Consider the following 20,240-nt stretch of genomic DNA (forward strand, 5'->3'; position numbering starts at 1 on the left):
CCGGGGCCATTGTCAATGCCGGTCATGTCCCTGACCTCCTTCTTCTCTATCCCAGACATGTACACTGCCAGAAAAACGGAAAACAAACAAACAGGGCCAGCAGAAAACACATCACCAAACAAACCCGCCTCACATTGTCCTCTGCGGTCGGCCAGGGCCTGGAGCCCGAGGCCACTGGCCTGGAAAAGCCCAAACAGCTCCCTAAGTGCAGCCCCTGAGCAGAGCCTCCTCCCACAGCAGGGTCTGCGTTGCCTCCTCCCCGGCTGCTTCCTTCTCTTTTCCTTCTCCATCTTTCTTTTCCTTCTATCCATTCTTTCCCTCCCTCTTGCTTTTTTTGCGTGTCTCCCCCCCCCCCCCCACCGCCTTCTCTCTGTTCTTTCTGCATCCATGATGAAATAAACTCTCTAAACATTGAAGAAATCCTGCAGAGTACATAAAGCCCAGAGTATATAAAACCAATGCATGACGTGAGCCAGCCACACTGTCGCCTTGCTTTAAAGTCATCTATCAGGGGTTCCAGACCCACGCACAACCCCTTAACATCACGTGGAAACCCGCTCTTCATTGTCTGGCCCACCTTTCAGATCTTAGTACTTGTCTCAAGTTGAGCTACATTATTAGTCCCCTGGAGACCTTTCCCCCTCCAAGTCCTTGCTCACCTCATTTCCACCACCGGGAAAGCCCTGGCCCTCTTCATGCAACTCCACATATGGGAATTCGATGTATTCTTTGAGGTCATCTTTAAACCCTCCCCTCTGGGGCGTCCCCCAGCTTCCAGCTGGAATTAATCTGTTTTCTTTGTGCCCTCATTACAATTTTATGTTGACACCTTTGTGTTTGGGCATTTACCATGTTCTGCCTTATATTCTAATTATTTAGATGCAAATTTCTCTCTACTACCTAATTATGAACTTGAAAGCAGAATTTATGTCATCTTTGAGTTCCCATCTCCTTTAAGTTCCTGGCACATAGTAAGTGCACAAAGAATGTCAAACTCATTAAAAATCGAATCCACGGTTATAAGAAGCACACATACAATTAATTCCACATCTTGACTTCACCATTTGCAAATTTGTTTGAGGCGCTGGGTTCCTTGAGTAGGCTCCCCAAGGTCCGATTTCAGGCGTTTGCCAAGGGCTGGAGGATGGTATGTTAGATGGCGGCACCTACTGGCTAAGGGTGGCATTACAGCTTGGGTCCGCCACAGAGGAGCAACCCAATTTCTCAATCAATCGCAACAGGATTGGACCAGGGCGTGGAGGGGAGGGTGAGGCAGAAGAGGACTAGAATGAGTTCCTCTCGCTCCTCAGGAGCTTTAGGCTGATCATGGGGAGGAGCATTCCTGAGTCCGGGCCAAGGCTTGCTCTCCACCAGCGCACTGCAGCCTCCCGCAGACTGATAATTTTGCAGGACCAGAGTGAGCCAGACACAGCCTGGCTGTGATGCCCCCTTAGCTTTGCCAACCCAGCTTGACATGATGCCTGGGACAGCTCTCCACCTAAGACAGAGGAAGAGAGGTGGCATGAAGAGCCTCTTGCCGAACAAGGGAGGCAAACTTCTGTACGGATATTGACACTCCTCATAAGCACACAGCTGGCAAACATTCTGACCCCTTCCTTGCTGCAAGTTTTCAGCTTCTCCTAACAGGATTCTCAGTCCTGTGGGAGCCCTTCTCAGAAAATACAATAGAAGCTATTGGAGAACTGAGTTTTTAAAATAGCCATTCATTTTATGAATTGGTTCATGAATACCTTGAACTTTGCCCCAGTGCCTCCCCCCATCCTTTCTTTGATCCGAGGTACCCAGAGGAATTACACCCTGTCTCTGTCTCTGCAACTTTTCCTCTGGGGAGGGAACCCAGGGGGGATTTGGGGGAGGAGAGCCACAGGGAAACAGGTCAGGAGGAGCAAAGCTGAGCCTGCTCTCAGCGAAGTTAGGAGGTTCTTCAGGAGCGTCCCTCAGCCCCTCCTCAGCCACACCTTTGTTAAGGTTTCAACTGATAATTAAAGATTTAACCAGCAAAGGCTTAATCTTGCTACCCTGTCTCACAGGGATATTTGTATTTAGGACCCAAGGAACACAAGGTATAGCTCAAAGGAGTGATCCTCTTATGATGGGATTTTAAGCATTGGTGGGAAGGATCTTTGATGGAGCAGTTGAAGGAGGATGAGGGACCTGCCTCCTGAGCCTGCTTCCCCCAGATAGAAGCTGCCTGTGGACTTGGCCCCATCCACCTTGGCCCCTGGCCTTTGGGGAGATCCTGAGCTCTGGCTTGCGAGGTTCCAGTTCTGCATATCTTCCAGAATCTGAGAGTCTCTAGCCAGAGTCACCTCCTAGGCCCCTTGTATCTCTGTGGTTTTTCTTCAGCTTGGAGTCTCCACACTGCTCCTCCATTTAACCCTCTGCTGCTACCAGTCCTTTCAAGAACCGGAAGCATTCTCAGGCTGGCGGAAGGCAGAGAGACAGGTCAAGAGATGTTCCTTGGGATTCCCTTGAATCTCCTTGCGATTCCCATGAGCTCACTATTCCTTCATTCTTTCATTCATTCAACAAACATTCACTGAGCTCAACTATGTGCTCGGGGCTGGGGATACAGTGGTGACCAATGGGTCTCGAAGGTTTGGAAGACCAGTGAAGGGAAACAGACCATTATGGTATAGCATGGCCAGGGCCATCACAAGGACCACTGAGCTCCAGGCCTGCAACAAGGCACATTTAAGCTGGATCTTAAAGGGTAGCTGTGGTTTTCCAGCTGGCAAGAACATGGCATATGCCAGGCATGGTGTGGTCTGGGTACAGTGATGGCGAGATCAGAAGACAAACATGTCATTGGAGAGAAAGGTCCAAGACTGGCACAGAGGGCCATGTATGCCATACTAGGAGTCTGGAACTTACCCCTGTCAGGCAATGGTCCACAGGAGACACAGCGAATGTCAGAATGGAGGCAGTGGCTATGGGGGTTGACAGGAGGGATGGATTTGAGGGAGGTTTCACAGGATCTAGTGGTCTAGAGATGGGAAGAAAAAAAGAATCCTTCTGGTCCTAGAGAAATCCAGCTGGGGCTGCTGAGTGGGTTATGGGGCCATTAACCCCAAGATGGAGGCCACAGGAAGAGGACAGTTCAGGGGAGAGTGTTGAGAGGAACTGTGAGTTTGGTTGGGTGTCGATTCAGCTTGAGGTCTTGAAAAATGCCATTGGAAAGAGCTATAAGTAGGCAGAAATATAGAACTAGACAGAAAAGAGAGGAAGAAGCTAGAGAAAGAGATCTGAACATTGGACATATAGCATAAAAGCTAGAAGAAAAGCAGGGGTTAGGGATGTAGATCTGGGAGTCTTCAGCACATTGGTGGTAGCTGGAGCCATAGGGCCCCACAGTGTGGAGTAAACTCTCTACCTACTTTGTGCTGGGATTTCCATGAGACTTATCAGCAGTAACCCTCCAACAACCTGCAAGGTCAGAATTTCATCCTTCTCATTTGCTGGATGAGGAAGTTGAAGCTCAGAGATGTGAAGAAACTTGGTCAAACTCACCCACTGATGCGCTGGGCTTTGAACTTAGAACTGTCTGACCACAAAGCCAATATTCTTTTTACCACCCTTGCTGTCCTGGGTGAGAGTCCCTAGGGAGGTCACATAATGTGAGAGCTGAGAAAATCCAAGCTAGAAACACTTAAGAGGCCAGTGGAAGGAGGGCAGTTAGCAGGGGATCTGGGAAAAGAAAGGGATCCAAGAAGGGGGAGAAAAATGTTCAGAGGCTTCTGATGACGCAGAGAGGTCAGGCTAGATAAGGACTGGCAGGCAGCCCGACAGGGAGACAGGGAAGTCACTGGAGCCCCAGCAGATGTGTGTCAGAGGGGCCCCAGGCCAGACTGCACTAGGGTGAGGGGTTAAGGGAAGCAGCAAAGTGGAAATGGAGAGCAGGCATGCTCCTCCTAGAAGTTCAGGAGCCTGAAAGGACAGAGGCAGCGGGGTCTGGGGAAGTTTGTAGGGTGCTGCAGGTTATCCTCCATTTGTAGGAGAAGGAGCTGAGGTGAGGGATTCAGGAGGGGGAGGGGATAACTGACAGCCCCAGCTCCCTATAGGGCCAAGACAAGATGGGATCCTTGCCCATGTATGCAGGATTGGCCTTGGCCAAAAGGAGGGACCCCTCTCTCAGCAGTAGAGGGAGAGGGGGTTGGGGGATAGGAGGTTCTTGCCAGATGGCTTCTGGCTTCTCCATGATATAGGAGTTGAGGGTACTACTGGGAGAAGTCAGGGGGCTGAGGCTGGCAGAGGGGAAACCAAAGTGTGGAAGAGCAGCTGTGTAGAAAGGGACAGGGCACAAACTCAGGGCTGTTTGGAGACTTGCCTTGTGATGTGGAGGGGTCTGGAACCACGCATTGGTGTCAATGCCAATTGGCAGGATGGGTATTTTCGTTTCCTCCATGGAAGCAGCCAGCGAGCAGGTGGGAAGGAAGCAGGTGGCAAAGTGACTCAGGTGTGGGGGTGGGCAGGGAGGAAGGGCTGGGAGGACCCTGGGACGAGGGGCCAAGGAGACCACCCAAGTGGCCAGAGGAGAGACTGGAACAGGTATGGGCAGCTTGGACTGGGCTATCCCCCCTCCCCACCCAGGTCTTGGCAGGGCTGCCAGTAGACCTCTCTTGTAAAGGCAAGACTAAGGGCCTTGGAGCAAGTTAGTCCTAGAATCCCAGGGCCAGAACAGACTTCTGCGGAGAGCATTACTTCCAATCCTCTGCCTGTATGGCCAAATGGCTCCGGAGCCATCCCAGACAGGTGGGACACAAGGACCGAATAGGGTCTACGTGTCCGCTGAGCTGGTATGATTCCCCCCTCCCTCCTTTCTTCCATTTCTTTGGTGGTGGTTGTTCTGAGCATTCTCTTTTTTCTCCGTCAGTCACTGATTAGTGTTTCTATTTCTATCTTGTCCATTGATTTCTTTCTAAGTGTCATCAAGATTCACCTAAAATCCCTCCTCATCCATGAAGTCTTCTTGGATGATCAACTTCTGTTTGCTGACTTTCCGGGGCACTTTCACCCAGATTGCTTGATGTTGCATTTGCATATGCATAGTCGGTTTTGCATATACAGATCTTGTCTTCCTGGTGAGATTCCAGCCCTCGGGGGGATTTGCCTTCTGATGCGGAGGGGTCTGTAACCATACGCACTAATGTTGATACATCTCTTGGAGTAGGGAATCACATTTTCTATTTCTTTTGTAGGCCCTAGAGGGCCTAGGATGGCATGTATTGCGGAGAAGTTATGTGGTTAAGTACCATATTCCACCTGATGGAAGGATTCATGACTGATCAAATCATCAGGAAGAGGAAGAGCGAAAACCGGAAGAGGTAGGACTGGCAGCTCTGAGGGTACAGGCTTAGGAGCACTGATCCAAAAGTCAGAAGTCAGGGGAGACATGGATTCTGCTTCTAGCTTTGCCTCTTAAATTTGTGTGACCTTGAGCAAGTCATGTGACCTCTCATTAGACAAATGTGATGCCTAAAGACCCCCTTTTTATTTTTTTTTAAGATTTTATTTATTTATTTAACAGAGAGAGACACAGTGAGAGAGGGAACACAAGCAGGGGGAGTGGGAGAGGGAGAAGCAGGCTTCCTGCCGAGCAGGGAGCCCGATGCAGGGCTCGATCCCAGGACCCTGGGACCATGACCTGAGCCGAAGGCAGAGGTTTAACGACTGAGCCACCCAGGCGCCCCTAAAGACCCCCTTTTAAAAAAGATTTCTTTATTTACTTGAGAGAGAGAGGGAGAGAGAGAGTCTTAAGCAGACTGCACTGAGTGCAGAGCGGGACACGGGGCTTGATCTCACAACCCTGAGGTCACCACCCTGAGATCAAACCAAGAGTTGGATGCTTAACCGAATGCATCACCCAGGAGACCCGATGGCTAAAGCCTTTTGAAGTTGTACTCCTACATGATCCTCCAGAGCAAGATGACTGCCCTATTCCCTCTTATATGTGAAGGGGCTGGTCTGTGACCCTCAGCCTGCCCCAGATGATTAAACTCGAACAGTGGCCAGAATGTTAGGTCTCTGTGGATTCAGAGGAGGCAGCATAGAGAATGGAGGAGGCACCCAAGCTTCAGAGTCAAGTCTGGGCCCAAGTCCTGGCTTTGTCCTTTCTTAGTCGGTCATCTGGGCAGTTTGACCTACTTGAGCCTTAGTTTTCTCATCAACAAAATGGGTATAACAGTTCTTGCCTGACAGGCTTGCAGTGGATTGCCTGTTACAGTGCCTGGCACATATAGAAAGTACTCAGTAAATGGTAGCTATGAGCTCTAATTTGTCTTAGTGTCTGGGTCTTCTTCATGCAGGGTAGGAGGTACAAGACGGTAGAGAAAGAGGGATTCTGGAGCTGCCCCACCTGGCAGGTGAGTGTCCTTCTACTCTCCAACTTGAAAGTGCTGCGGATGAGTGCAGTGTGTTGGGATGCATGGCATTTCTGGAAACGTCTCAGTAAGAACGTGTGACGGGGGTGCCTGGGTGGCTCAGTCGGTTAAGCGTCTGCCTTGGCTTCAGGTCATGATCCTGGGGACCTGGGATCGAGCTCCACGTGGGGCTCCCTGCTCAGCAAGGAGTCTGCTTCTCCCTCTCCCTCTACCCTTTCCCCCGCTCTTGTTCTCTCTCTCTCTCTCAAATAAATAAATCAAATAAAATACAATAAAAAAAAAAGAACATGTGACAGACGGAACCTATTGGGGGTGGTGAGAACTGAACCAAGCCGGTTGTACTCACACCCAGTAGCATTAAACCCTGGCCCAGGACAAGACTGCTTCTTCCCAGGTACTACTATACGTTTACTATTAAAAACCATTGCCATTGTTCCTTCTGAGTAGTCAGAAGAACAGCAGTAGCCGCTGCCTACCGAATGCCTACTATGTGCCAAGGGGGTTTCCATTCATCATTTCATTTAATTAACGCCGTAACATTTCGAGGTGGGTGTTTTTATTCCCTTTGTGGGAAGAGAAAACTGAAGCTCACTGAGATTGAATAAGTTACCTGAAGTCACATAGCTAGAAAGTTAACAGAGCTGAGATTTGCCCTTTTTCTTTTTTTTTTTTTTTAAAGATTTTATTTATTTATTTGAGACAGAGAGAATGAGAGAGACAGAGAGCACATGAGAGGGGGGAGGGTCAGAGGGAGAAGCAGGCTCCCTGCCGAGCAGGGAGCCCGATGCGGGACTCGATCCCGGGACTCCAGGATCATGACCTGAGCCGAAGGCAGTCGCTTAACCAACTGAGCCACCCAGGCGCCCTGCCCTTTTTCTTGAGAGAGAGAGAGAGAGAGAACGAGAGCAGGGTGGGGGGCAGAGGAAGAGGGAGAGGGAGAATCTTAAGCAGGCTCCACGCCCAGCACAGAGCCCAACACGGGGCTTGATCTCACAACCCTGAGATGGTGACCTGAGCCAAAATCAGAGTCAGATGCTTAACTGACTAAGGACCCAGGTGCCCCAACAGAGCTGAGATTTGAATCACACGGTTTCTTTTACTCTTGAGCCCATGTAGTTAAGCAGTGATGCATGCCCACCTTTGAGGTAGTGTGACCGTGATGTAGATAAGGAAGCTGAGGCTCAGAGAAGTGAAATAACTTAGCAGAAACAGGTAGATGGCTGGAAAATGGGAGAGCCCGACATTGTCCTTGGGATGGTCTAATTCTGACGTGTACATGTTCTCCATTAGACTAGACTCCTTGTCAAGGAAGGTCACTGGACCCATTTTACAGATGGGGAAGCTGAGGAGCCCAGAGAAAAAGCAAAGGCTCATGGAAGGAGACTTGGCAGGGGAGGGGAAGTCTCTGAGTGTGATGGGGCCCTGGCAGAGGTATTCCCTAAGCAGGATCAGATTAGAAGGAAATGACTGTCAGAAGCAGAAGTGAAGGCAGAAAGCCCGAGAGAGTGTGGGAGGCCCAGAGAACCCCATGACACTTTGCTCCTGCTGGTGAGGGTATGGCATATGCTACTGCTTTTGTAATACCACTTGCAAGTGCCATCTCATGATTTCTTCCTTGTCACCTTCCCGTGTCACTACCCAGCTGTGAGTCCCTGCGGAAGTGGACAGGGCCGAGGGCCATGGGACCAGCCTCCCCAGTTCACAGTGCCCAGTGATAGAAGCCTTGCTTCTGCTCCTGCAGAATTGTCTGCAGGGCCAGGGGTGGGCTGGGACCAGACTGGATGGTGGGGAGCAGAGCAGGGATCTGCCTCTTCTGCCCAGATGTGGAGGAAGCTCACCCAATCCTGGAGGAGAGGAGAAAAAGCTGGCAAAATGAGGGGAAAAAAGGAAACTAGAGTAAAAGACACTGAGCCTCCCAGAGACTTAGCAGCTAAGGTGGGGCAATGGCCACGCTCAGGGGACCAGGAAATCACACTGAACTAGAGACAAGGTTTGAGGTGACCTATTAATCTGCCCCTACAGAATCCTTCATGCCCACCTCCCCTGTGGTTTAGAGGGTGAGCCAGAGCCCTCCTCCCTAGGGACCCAGAGAAGCTCACGCGAGCGTCCAAAGCAAGGCACAATGCAATCTCCCTTCCCTGCCCTGGGGAGGAGGGCTTCTCAGCTCTCTCCCTGTGTCCCCATGTAGATCAGGCACCATCTGGCAACCTCCAATTCTCCTTCTTCTTCTTCTTCTTCTTCTTCTTCTTCTTCTTCTTCTTCTTCTTCTTCTAACTACTCTCTTGTTTGGGGCAGAAAGGATGGCAAGTTTGCACTTGTCCCCCAGCCCTATACATAATTGGTGGCAGCAGGCAAAGCAGCTTCAAGGGGAGGGGTTTGCCAATGGAATGAAGGAGGGAGGGAGTCCTAGAGTGACAGAGCTGGGAAGGACCTGGGAGATCACTTGACCCAAACTTTTGTGGCCTCCACACCATTCCTGTGATCTGTGTGCTTCCATCCCTACCATCATCTCTCATGCCAAGCAGGAGTTCTCAAGACCTCCTCCCCTAGGCTTCCTAAGGGCACTGTCTCCTGCCTCCTTTCCATCAAGGAGCTAATCCACCCTCTTGTTTTCTAGATAACACTGAGGCTCATTGAGATGTGATTTGCCCAAAGGCAATCTTCATCCCAGGATAGAGCCAGGACAAAACCCCAAATGCTTGAGACTCTTTCTGTCCTCCTACTCTTCTATTCAATCCCTAGGGAAGGAAGGGCTCAATTCTTCTCCCTGGGGGCTCAGGAGACCTCTGACATATCACACCTGTCACCTAGCAGATGTGGGCTGCCAGTGTCAAGGTTGTCTGAGAACAGAGTTATTTTCAGGATGATTCTGGTCATTTCCCTTCCTCCCGGGTATCCTGAGGGCTTTGTGAGGTTAGCCTGGGTTCCACTTGCCTCTTCCCTGAAAAAAATTGGTTCTGAAGCGTAAGTAACTGCCTGGAACCTGGCATGGTCTCAGGCTGACTGAGCCCCACACTCCAAGAAAGCCCTCACCACCTTTTCAAGGGGTCTTTCCCTAGGATGAAAGGAGAGAAGACGCTGAACTCTAAATCGACCCAGGAGGCAGTGTCCATGGTTCAGAGACACTGCTCTTTGTATACTTTTTGCCCTTATTTTTTGCAAATATCATTTATCTTTCCTCTGCTGCCAGCAGTTGGAGATAAGAAGAGCTCAGAATGGACTGGTTGGGACCACATCTTGAAGCTGTGAGGGCAGGTTTGGAGAAGCGTGCTGTGCAGATCTTTGTGTCTGTATTTACACGCATAGGCATATTCCTATGGGTTAGCTTTTGGCCCTGTGCTGAGTGCTTGAGAGTGTTTTATATGTGAGCCCACCTCTATATGGGTAGGGTGACTCAGTGGGCTACCTCCAAGGCCTTAACTGCAAGGGAGCCTACCCTGGAGCTGGCAGTTTGATATGGGGGAAGGCTACCTTCTTCTTGGTCCTCAATTAAAGTGGACTCAGCACTAAGAAGGAGCACTGAGACGGGGGGGGGGGGGGGGGGGGGAGGAGGCGGGGGGCGGTGGAGGTAAGAGTTGGCAGGGCGCCCTTCGGCCCGAAGTCGGAGCCCCTCTCGGTTTTTCGAGGTCCCATGTGGCCGTGTCTCGCGTGTCGGGCTGTGTCGGGCGGGCGTGCCGGAGTGCCCGTGCGATCCCGTCCGCCCCAGCCTCCCCGACACCCCGAGCTCTCTTTGTCTCCTCGTGGAGGTGTGCGTGCAAACCTGCGTTGCACGGCCCTCATCTCGTGCGAGCGCCGGGGCGCACCCTAGCTCCCCCACTCTTCCCGCCGGGAGAGAGAAGGAGCCGGAGCCCGGTGCTGTTTGGTCTGGAGCCGAGCGGGGCTTGCATTGATCCATTGATTGTGCGCGGTCTGCGCCTGACCTCCCTGCTCCCGGGGAAGCCGTCTCCATGGAGACCGGGCCCGCTCCCCCAGCGCCGGATTGTAAATTCCTGCAGGCAGCGGCCCGGCAGCCTGGGGAGGGGGCCGCCGCGCCCGGGCGCGCAGGGGGAGCGGCCGCCGCGCCGAGGCCCCCTTTGAAAGAAAAAAGGGCACGAAAAAGGAGGTGGTGGAGGAGGAGGGGGAGGAGGAAGAAAACGAAAAGGAGCGAGGAGAGGAGGAGAAAGAGGAGGAGGAGGAGAAAGGCGAAGAAAAAGAGACGGAGCCTGAGAGACGGAGAAGGAGCAGGAGAGGAAGAAAGAGAGGCAGAAAGGGCGTGTTTCTGGCGCTGCGTTTCCCCTCCCCTTTCTCAGGTCCCTCGCTCGGGCTCGGCGCGCTCTCCCGCGGCAGCTCTCTCCGGGCGAAGCTGGGAATTGGGTGGGATTATACGGAGCGGCCCCGCCGCCGCCGCCGCTAGCAGAGCCGGGCTCCGAGAGGGCGGGGGTTCCCCTCCGTCATTGGCGCCGGGCGCCCCCAGCCTCGTCGCGCTCTCCGCCTCGCTCTCCCCGGCGTCGGGCCGGGAGAAGCCGGCAGCATCGCGAGCCTCCCGCCGAGGGCGCCGCGGTCCGCGCCCCGCGCCCGCAGCCCCCGGCCCGGCCCGGGCGGGGCGCCCCCTCCCCTCCCCCCTCCGGCGCGCGGGGCCCCGGCCGGCCTCCGCCGTCCCGGGGCTGCGAGACCGGCCCCGGCCGCCCGGCCGCCGGTGGCTCCAGCCATGGGCTCGGGGCGCGTGCCCGGGCTCTGCCTGCTCGTCCTGCTGGTCCACGCCCGCGCCGCCCAGCACAGCAAAGCCGCGCAAGGTAAGGAAGGAGGGGCGCACGGCGGCGGGGACTGCGGGGGCCCGAGGGCGGGGGGGGCGCGATTTCCGAGGGGCAGGGCAGGTGCTGGGAAGCGTGCCGCTGTCAGAACCCAGCACCGTGCACCCGCACTCCGGCCGGGGGACCTGACCTCACTCTGGGCGCTGCGTCCCGGGCAAAAGGCTGGAGGAGCCAGGAGCGACACGGAGGAGTGAGAAGTTTGGGGGGCCCTAGGCAGAAGTCGCCACGCACCTCAGAATTCTGCCCGACTTCGTTGGCACCCCAGCATCTTCGAAAGACTTCTTGTCCTCCAAAAGTACGAGAGAGGATCTTCTCTTCTCTCAGACATTGCCAGAAACTTAAGCTGTGGCCTGGAGAGACGGAGAGAATGAAACTTTTCAGCCACGCCATGTATTTCTTCCCCTCACCCCCAACCCTCATGCAAAGTCAGACAAAATTTCCAAGTTGTTGTCTTATCAGTAGAAAAATGTTAAAGAAAAATAGGATCTTTTCTGGAAAGACCAGCTCGTCTCTCACTGGATGGTAGGGGGCTGAAGAAGAGAAGAAAATTTCTGACTGGCTCCCAGCAAGAATGTCGCTTTCTGCCTCTTTGGGGGGAAATCTCTTTCGTCTTGCATGGCTTTCATTTCTTATCATAATATTTATTTATTAAGGCCTCGGGTTTCCAATTCCATTTAAATCCAGGTCAGAATTGCATTAAAATAACAAAGTAAAATTCCAGGCTGGGGAGCTCTGACAGATCCCTCTAGGAATTAAAGGGAGAGAGACAGGGAGGCCCTCCGGCCCCCATCCCTGACCCCAGGCTCATTGCTTGGCCAGTCCCAAGGCTTTGCTGGCAGAAACCAGGCTGGTGGGCTACAGTTCTCTTGGGGACAGCCTCCCCTCCCCCTTGACCTCTTGCTGCACCCTTCCCCCCATCATGTCCTCACCCAGGAAGAGATTTATATGGACAAAAAGAAAATTCCTCCTAGCAAGGCTTTGCCAAGGAGGATATGATTCTGCCTATTGTCCCAGGGGCTCCTGAAGCCAAGCTGGGGTGTGGAAGTGGCTGAGCCAGAAGGGGAAGTTGAACTTGGGAGTTGGGGAAGCCTGAGTCTCTGGCAGTCAGGTTGCCGTGTCCTGGAGCCTGAGCGCCTGGCTCTTAAGCTGCTTTTGTGTGCTGGATGGGCTCCCACTCTGGTAAAAGGGAGGTGCTATATCAACGCCAGTCTCTTCTCCCAAACGCTGCCTCTTCAACTACCTCCTTCTTCCTCCAACCTGTCCTTTAGCAGAGCCCAAGTACTGGAGATCCACAGCTGTCACATACCAGACCCCACCCCCAGCCCCTTCCAACCCCAAACTGCCTCTTCTCCAGTCCTGGTTCCAGACAGCCCACTACCACTGCCACCCCCAGCCTGGGAGCAGCCCCTCTCCCACTGTGGATTTGCTTGTGTTTTCATAAACAAAGCTGGCTTTTGTAGTGTGTGCTGACTTACTCATAACATGGAATTAGCTAGGGAGTTTAGTCTGAAGGAAGGAACAGATTTCATTCAGTAATCTAGAGACAAGATAAGGGCCTCTTTCAAGTTGGAGCCAGTGTCTGTAGTGGCCTAGTGAGACTGGGGGGCTGGGGGCAAAAGGGGGAGCAAACAGTATATTCAGGGGATTCCCAGGGCTGATGGAGACTCCTAGAAGGGACAGGTGCCAGGGGGGGATCAGCTCATCCTTCAGGGATGGAAGGATTCAAAATCCGTCCAAGGTGTTCTGGGGCTCCCTCTTTCATCAGACACCCTGCCGCGTGCTGTTGGGGGGGTGCCGCTAGATTGGAGGCCCCCTGCCCTCAAGGAACTTACATCCTCATAGTTTTGTTCACTACTTATATTCAGGCCACTGTCACTCGCTCTGACTGGGCCGCAGTTAGCTGTGCTTCTTCCTTCCTTCTGATCCCTGAGTCTAGCCTGGCATGGACTCGAAGCCTGTCATTTCAGCTACCTTTGACGCTGCTGTTCAGGAACTGTATCAACCTGGTCTGCCGAGATTGCCTAACGACAGGTCTGTTGGGCTAGAGGGATGTCTCTGGACCCAAATCTGCAGGCCAATGCCCTGGGAAGGACAAGCACTGAACCGGGCAGGGCAGCCTTACCCCTAGATGGAGTGCTGTGGCCATCCCTCGCTCCCAGACATATCTCCTGGGTATCACCAGGGCCAGCAGGTGTGTCTTCAATGCCACGTGCTTATAATCGAAGCTCTAGTGGGTCTCTTTAAACTGCAAAGACTCTTGGCAAATATCTTGCGCAGTTACTATACCTCTGGGTATAGCGGGTGTGTGTGTGTATAGTACAGTTACCATACTTCTTCAGTGCCTTTTCTCCAGAAATTCCATCCCCCCCACCCCCCCACCCCCCCCACCCCCAGCCCAAGAACCAAAGTGGAAAGGAATAGGGAGGCGGGGAAGGACAAGGAAGGGAGCCCTGAGTGTGCAGGTGAGTGTGCATGTGTGTGTGTGAGAGAGAAAGAAAAAGAGAGAGGTTCCCCGCCATCACCCACAGGAGATATAGCTGGGTGTCTGTGTCTCTTGTGACTCGGTTATTAAGCCTGGATACGAACATTTTCGTGTCTTTGAGAACTGTGTGTGGATGAGTGCGTGGGTAAGCTCGTGTGACTGGGAGTGAGTGAGCATGAGGGTACGTGGTTTTGAGTGTTTTTCAAGTGCCTGACTGTGTATTTTAAAGTAGACAGACTGGATAACCAAGATAATTGTTAACTTAAAAGCATTAATTTGCTTTGCTTTTTTTGGGGGGGGGGTGCAGCAGTGGTTAAAAAGACCTAATCCTTGCTTAGGGTTCAGGTTACAGCTGAATTGGTCTCCTGGCCTCCGGGGGAAAACTTGTCCCCAGGGCGGGCTCAGGGAGAGTCAGCCTGGCTGTTTAGTTTACCTGGTTGTTTTCTCTTCTCATTAGGGATAAAATGTTGATAAAGTCGTGTATTTAGAGTTTCCAAGTAACACCATCCCTGGGACTGAGAGCGTTCATCTGGTGGCAAACAGTGTCTCTCTGTCTCCGCGCGTCTCTCCGGGTCTCTGTCTGGGTGTATGTGTGTCTCTCTCTTTCTTTCCCCCACCCCTCTTCCTCTTTAATGTGGCTATTTCCTCTCCTCCCCGCTTCCCTGGGCTCCTGTGGCCAGCTCTTACAGTGAGGGGACTGTTCCTCCTAGCCCCTCCCTCCAAAATATGAAATGAAAACCATAACCATGTCAGCGGGTGAGGGTGGCCCCGTGGGCAGCCGGCTATTGCCCATGCCCCATCCAGGCCACACTGGAGAGAGAGAGAGAGTCAGTCCCCACTCTTGGAGCCTGATCTTCAATCAGTTGCTTCTAAGCCTGTCTCCACCCCCCCCACCCCCCGACCCCCCCACCCCCGCTCCATTTTTCCAGAAGGGTGGAGAAGGGGGATGGACTGCTTAGAAATTCCTCAGGAATCCCTTTGACCTCTCTTCTCTCAGTGACATGTCCCCTGGGGAGGTGGGGAAAGCCTGGGGCCGGGGGAGCACTTTTCCACTTCTTACCCCTCATCTCCTTGAGTCTCTACAGAGTGGAATGTGAGAGAGGGCAGCGGAAGACACCAAGGCCAGAATTACCACAGGCAGAGAAAGAAGAAAGTTATCAGCCAACCCCTAAATGAGATTGTTTTCTGAAACCTTCAGGAATCTGAGAGCATGAGAACCGGTTTGAGATGTGAGCGGCCGGGACCTGTTGTAAAAGGAGCCTGCCCTGGGTGTGAGTTTGGGAATGCGAGGTGTGCATTCACTGGGGCGTGCGAGCGTGCGTGTGCATGATTCAGGGTGTGTGTGTGTGTGTGTGTGTGTGTCCCCCTGTGCATGCGTGCGCAGTGCTCCGGTGAGAGGAAAAGGGAAGCGGGGCAATGTGCGTTTTGTTTTCATTGGAGAAGTCAAGAAGTGGAATGGCTTGGTCCAGTGCCTTGGATTGAGGGTGGGGGAAGGGAACGGGTAGTTTCAGACCCTCTTGCGAAGATGGAGGTGGAGGAGCTTGCTGCCTGAACCCCCCCCAGTCCCTGCCCCAGCTCTGTTCCCCGCGTGTCAGGGTGTGGGCCTCCCTTGACGTCCCGTACCCCTAGCACATGACCACTTCCAAGAAAGAGTCCCTGTCAGGGCTGGAAACTGCAGAGCTGCTCTGAGGCTGGCAGTGCCCGCAAGAGGCCCAGGCCTGGGGACAGCTTCTTCAGGCTCAGTTGTAAGACGCAGTCTGGAAACAGAGGGACGCCTGGGCCTTGGCGGGGAGAAGTGATGCAACGGCTAACTCAGGGATGTCTGCGGGGTAGAGGAGACAGGCACCTGGGCGAAGAGGGGACACAGGCCCTCCCCCCCATTGGCCCCTGTGTCACCAGACTGGCCACTTTCCTCCCATGCCCCCATACTGCCACTCCAAATGGCATGTGGTGGCGTGGTTGGTGCCAGTGGGTTGGTAGACGCGGAGCCTGAGTTTGGGGCCTTTGAGGAAATCATTGAAATTCCCTTCCTCACTTGTAAAATGGACTAGAGTATCAGGAGGGGCCCTCTCAGCTCTGAGATTCTGCACATCTCAACTAAATCCTTCCTGCTGGAAGGCAGAAAACACTATAGCAAGCCTTGGTCCTGCCCCCAGGCCTCTGTGGGCCTTCCCGCCTAACACTCAGGCCCTCTTCTTCCTGGGCCCTCCTCTACTACTCCCTGCCCGAGTCTGTCACTTGGCTACTCCTCCTTTCTTCCCCCACCCCAGTTTCCTGGGGCCCCAAGTACCCGATTGTTCTGCATCCTTAAGTAGAGTCTTTCCCCCTGGAAAGAGCCCCTACAAAACAAGTGTGTGTTTCTGTGCATGCATGTGTGTGTGAATGTGTGTGTATCCAGCAACTTTGGGTAAGGAAGCTGCGATGGTTGTGTTCTAGGAACTGAATACTATCTGGGCAGGGACCCGAGGCCCCAGTCCCTGGTCCTACATGGTATATTCTCAGCTCCAAGACTGGCCCTCTGTATTCTGCTCCAGCCGAAACATCTCCCCCTTTCAGACCAAGGTACTGTTTTGTAGTTGCTATTGGGTTTGGCCACAGAGGTGAAGAGGTGACACCTGAATAGGGCGCTGTGGCCCTCACTCTTACCTATGGTTTCCCTGTGGCTGTACCCGTAGCCCTTCAGAGCTGTGGGGTTTGGATTTCGGAGCTCCAGGCCAGGGGCTGTCCACTTCTGGTCCCTGATGGCACCAAGCTGAGGAGAGACCTGGGCAGGAGCTGCTGGGCTGGAGGGAAGATCCAGAATAAGGAAAGAGATCTAAGGAATCCCTGGGTGAGGGTGGAGGGTTAGGGTATGCGGGCATGGAGTGGGGGGGGATTCTGGAAGAAAGGGGGAGCTTAAAGGATAGACCCTGGGGAGCAAGTTTACAGAGAGGACGTTTTTACAAGTTTCTAATTATATTTATTTGGAGTTTTCCTCTGGCGGTTTGAAGCTGTTAACAGCAGGAACCTGTATCCCGGTGTTTGTTTTTGTTTCTAACCAGCTGCTTGGCCCAGCATAGTGAATCCGAGTTGGAGACACCTGCCCACCCCGTCCTCGCTGCAGCTCTGTCTGCACCCACCATGGCGCACTGCCCTCCTTCCCTGCCCGCCACTCAGCCTTGCCCTCCTTCCAGCCACCCCCATGCACAAAGCCTCAGAGCATCCGCATCCCTGCTCTGGCTCTCCGACCAGGAATATCCACCTGTCAGTTCCAGGCCATTCCATGGTTATGTATCCGTGCTGAGTTGGGGTCGGGGGAGGCACAACAATGACTAAGGCAGGGATTCCTCCCCCGGGGTGTTTCTGGATAGTGTGTAGTGAGCAAGCACTGGACTAGGAGTCAGAAGACCCGGGGTCTGGCTCTGCACAAACTGTTCGCACTTGCCCTCTCTGGGCTGGTTCCCCATCTACGTAGTGAGAGGGCCATTTGAGGCCCATGTGAAATAGCCTGGGTGAAAGCTCCGCACACGTAATTATGCACCATCTGACACCATCGTTGTTCATGCTGTCATTTTCTCCATCTGTGTAAAGAGATAAGATGGATAATCATGAAGCTGGAACCTGCCTTGGCCCACTGCCTGCCTCCCTGCCCCTCTCTCTCCAGCGTTTTGTTCTTTCCTCCCTACCCGAGGATCCCCTACCTACCCATCCTCTAAAGGCCTCTGACTCAGGGTTGGTTTCATCCACATTGAAAAGGAGAAAATTCTTGTCCATTTGGGGTACCTTCAAATGAGCAAGGAGCTGGTTTAGGGATAAGGTGGTAGGACTTAGAGAAACTCATCAAGGCCTCTTGATGGGTGACAAAGCTCTCAGGTTCAGCCCTGCTCCCCTCCGAGCTCTGAGCACCAACTGCTTTTCCTGGCTCTTCAGTCAAGCAGGCTCAGCTATATAAGAAAAAGGGTCCTTTTTCTGAAAAGAAGAAAGTGCTCTGTCTCCTCTCCTTGGGGTCTTCTGTGCAGTTTCCTGGACTCTGTCCAGGCCTTCCTTACCCCTGCCTATGCTTTGTCCAGGCCGAGGATGGGCCCAGGCTCCAGCTGAGGTCACAGAGTCTCAGCCTGGGATTCCAGGTTGGGAAGATAGCCTGAGAAGCCCAAGCTGGGATGCCAGGCTCAGCCAGTTACCCTAGTTGCCCTTTTCATCTAGAGGGAGAACACATGCACACATATACAGGTCAGGGTCTCATGGCCGAAGCCTGGGCTGGTTCTACTTTGGGTGTTACTTACATGTGGAAGGCAACATGGAGGAAAGAATAAGAGAACTGACCAGGAGCAGCAATGGTGTGCTGGTCTCAGGTGGACCCTGGTGCCCCATCATCAAGTGCTACTTAGCACTGAGGCTGGGGAACATTTATTGGACAAGGATACTCCTAAGAGATGCCTGAGCAGCTCCAGATAATATCTGAAGACCCCGAGAGCCTATGGGTCCTGTAGGATTCCCTACAAATCCTACCCTGGATTCATTGTTCCCAGTCTCTTCTGGCCTCTGCATCACCAAATGGATCCATTTAAGTGGGTCTCTTACTTTCTCTGAGTTTCCTATCCCCCTACCCTTAACTTAAGACTAAGTTTTCTAGGATTGCCCTCCCCCTAGAACAACTGTGGGGTCACAGGAAAATAAAAAGTTTTTCCTTGTGGTAACATAGAACTGGGAAGATGACACAAATATGGACCTCATCTATTCACCCACCAACCCATCCATCCACCCGTCCGTCCATCCACCCATCTGAGTAAATGTTTTACGAATATTTACTAAGTGCCTTCAGTATATAGGTCTGTCTTGTTCACTGCTGGATGCCCAGCTCCTAGCACAGTGTTTGGCATGTTGCAAATGCTTAGTAACTCTCTGTTGAATGGCTAAATGCATATGATCAGCTCCCAGCTGCCATGTGGATTTCAAAGATTCAGAAGCCATAGCCTCAGGGAGGCTTCTGGAGGAAGATACTGCACATGAACTAGAAGTTAAATAATGGTACAAAGCAGCACGTAAGAGGCATCATAAGACAGTGATTGGTCAGGCAATCAGACAGCCTGCACTCAGCCCAATCACCTGAGGCTAACCTGGCTTGGGCAGGAAGGATGTCACGGTCATGCAGGCCCATTAGGATACCAGGCAGGCTGCTTTGGACCTCCTCACTGGGCCCAGCAAATCGGCTGCTGTGAGTGATAGGGTAACTACTGTGGTAATGTAAAGGGGGGTGGGGTGGACTCTCCCTAGGGGTGTCTGCTTATCTGCAGCCTGCATTCTGCTCATTTCCATTTGTTGTTACTCCTGAGCTGGACCTGGGCAAAATTTTGAAGCAGATGGAAGTGTTTCCTTCAGGGTCCTCCTGCTTCCCTTTTGGGGTACTTCCCCATCCTCAGAAGGGAATCTTAGGACTGCCCATGGTCAAACAATCCACCCTTTCTGGTCCGGTCTGCCCTCTCACCCTCTAAACGCCACCCCCACATCCCACCCTCCCTCCCTACATTGAGCAGAGTTTGTGGAGCGCTTTGCTAGGTGCAGAAGCAAATCCAGCAGAAATGTCAGATGGCACTGGGAAAGCTGCTGCAGTTACAGACCCATGCATTCATGCCAGGGGAGGGTAAGGCAAGGAGGTCTGGACTCATCTGGGGTATCTCTGCAGCTGCCACTCTCCCCAAGTTCAGCTTTTGATCCAGCCCCGCACCTGGGGTGGGAGTAAAGGCACAAAAGGAGAGCCCTCACAAGGGATCGTGGAGGGCTGCTTTTTGGTTCCCAACTGGCCCGTCACCCACTTCACCCTCCTCTTTGGGCAGTTCCAAGCATGGGCAGAGAGAGTGGTGTCTCCCCAACATTCCCTGTACCATCACAAGCTCTCCTGGTGCTGCATTGGCCCTACACCAGGCCTGAAATGGGGCTTTGGTAAGAGGAAGGAGGAGCAGAAAGGGGGTTCAGAAACAATACCGGGGAGACAGTTGGAGAGAAGGAACAAAAATAGCAGACCTTTCTGAGCACTTACTATATGCCCGCACTGCAGTGCTAAGTACTTGACAAGTATTAACTCATTTGATGCACATGGCAGCCCCATGAGGAGGTGCTATTATTCTGAGACGCAGTTACAGAGGAGGGAACAGGTCAGTTCAGAAGCTGGCCCAGGACCACACAGACAGAGGTGGGGTTGGCATTTACACTGACACGGTATCACTCCAGAATCCCTTTTCTCAAACACTCTGTCATCTTGCTGCCCCCAGTGTCTTCCCAGCTCGGGCAAATGGTTCTATTCATATTATCTGAGATGGTAAAGGAAGATAGACAGCAGCCCAGCCCAGCCTCACCCTAGAGATCCTGATGCAGCTGGTGTAGGAGAGTGCCTAGACAACCACATTTTTTAAAAGGCCCCCAGGGAATCCCAGTGTGCAACCAGGGTTGAGAACCACCGGTCTAGACCAATCCATGTCCAACTAGCGTCAACTTGTTTGTCAGGCCAGTAGTAAATACTTGCTCCCTGAGAGCTATGATGAGACTGTGCCTATGGGTATCGAAAGGATCCCTGCATGGACAAATCGTGGG

At 52.9% G+C, this 20,240-nt stretch overlaps 1 protein-coding gene and 1 long non-coding RNA gene across 5 annotated transcripts in view; one reads left to right on the forward strand and one right to left on the reverse strand.

The window, feature by feature from the left end:
- Positions 1-373: 373 nt before the first annotated feature.
- The window catches only part of LOC123837668 (uncharacterized), a 52,634-nt gene continuing 32,767 nt past the window's right edge, over positions 374-20,240 (reverse strand). The window contains exons 2-5 of one of the 3 annotated variants that reach the window (XR_010413603.1): positions 16,320-16,456; positions 11,423-11,541; positions 2,896-3,007; positions 374-1,498 (exon numbers count right to left, since the gene is read on the reverse strand). This is a non-coding gene — a long non-coding RNA (uncharacterized LOC123837668). The other 2 variants (XR_008505517.2, XR_006789258.2) reach the window with 2 other exon arrangements.
- SCUBE3 (signal peptide, CUB domain and EGF like domain containing 3) overlaps positions 10,284-20,240 on the forward strand; it is a 37,482-nt gene continuing 27,525 nt past the window's right edge. For both annotated transcript variants that reach the window (XM_064597500.1, XM_045866754.3), the window contains exon 1: positions 10,284-11,173. In XM_064597500.1, coding sequence (XP_064453570.1) covers positions 11,089-11,173 — 85 coding nt within the window. In that variant the 5' untranslated portion in view covers positions 10,284-11,088. The remainder of the gene's footprint in view (positions 11,174-20,240) is intronic.

Source organism: Mirounga angustirostris, unplaced genomic scaffold (assembly GCF_029215605.1).
Source record: "Mirounga angustirostris isolate CCGP_5_RB_7025 unplaced genomic scaffold, mMirAng1.0.hap1 SCAF_8, whole genome shotgun sequence".
In the NCBI taxonomy this organism is placed as follows: domain Eukaryota; kingdom Metazoa; phylum Chordata; class Mammalia; order Carnivora; family Phocidae; genus Mirounga; species Mirounga angustirostris.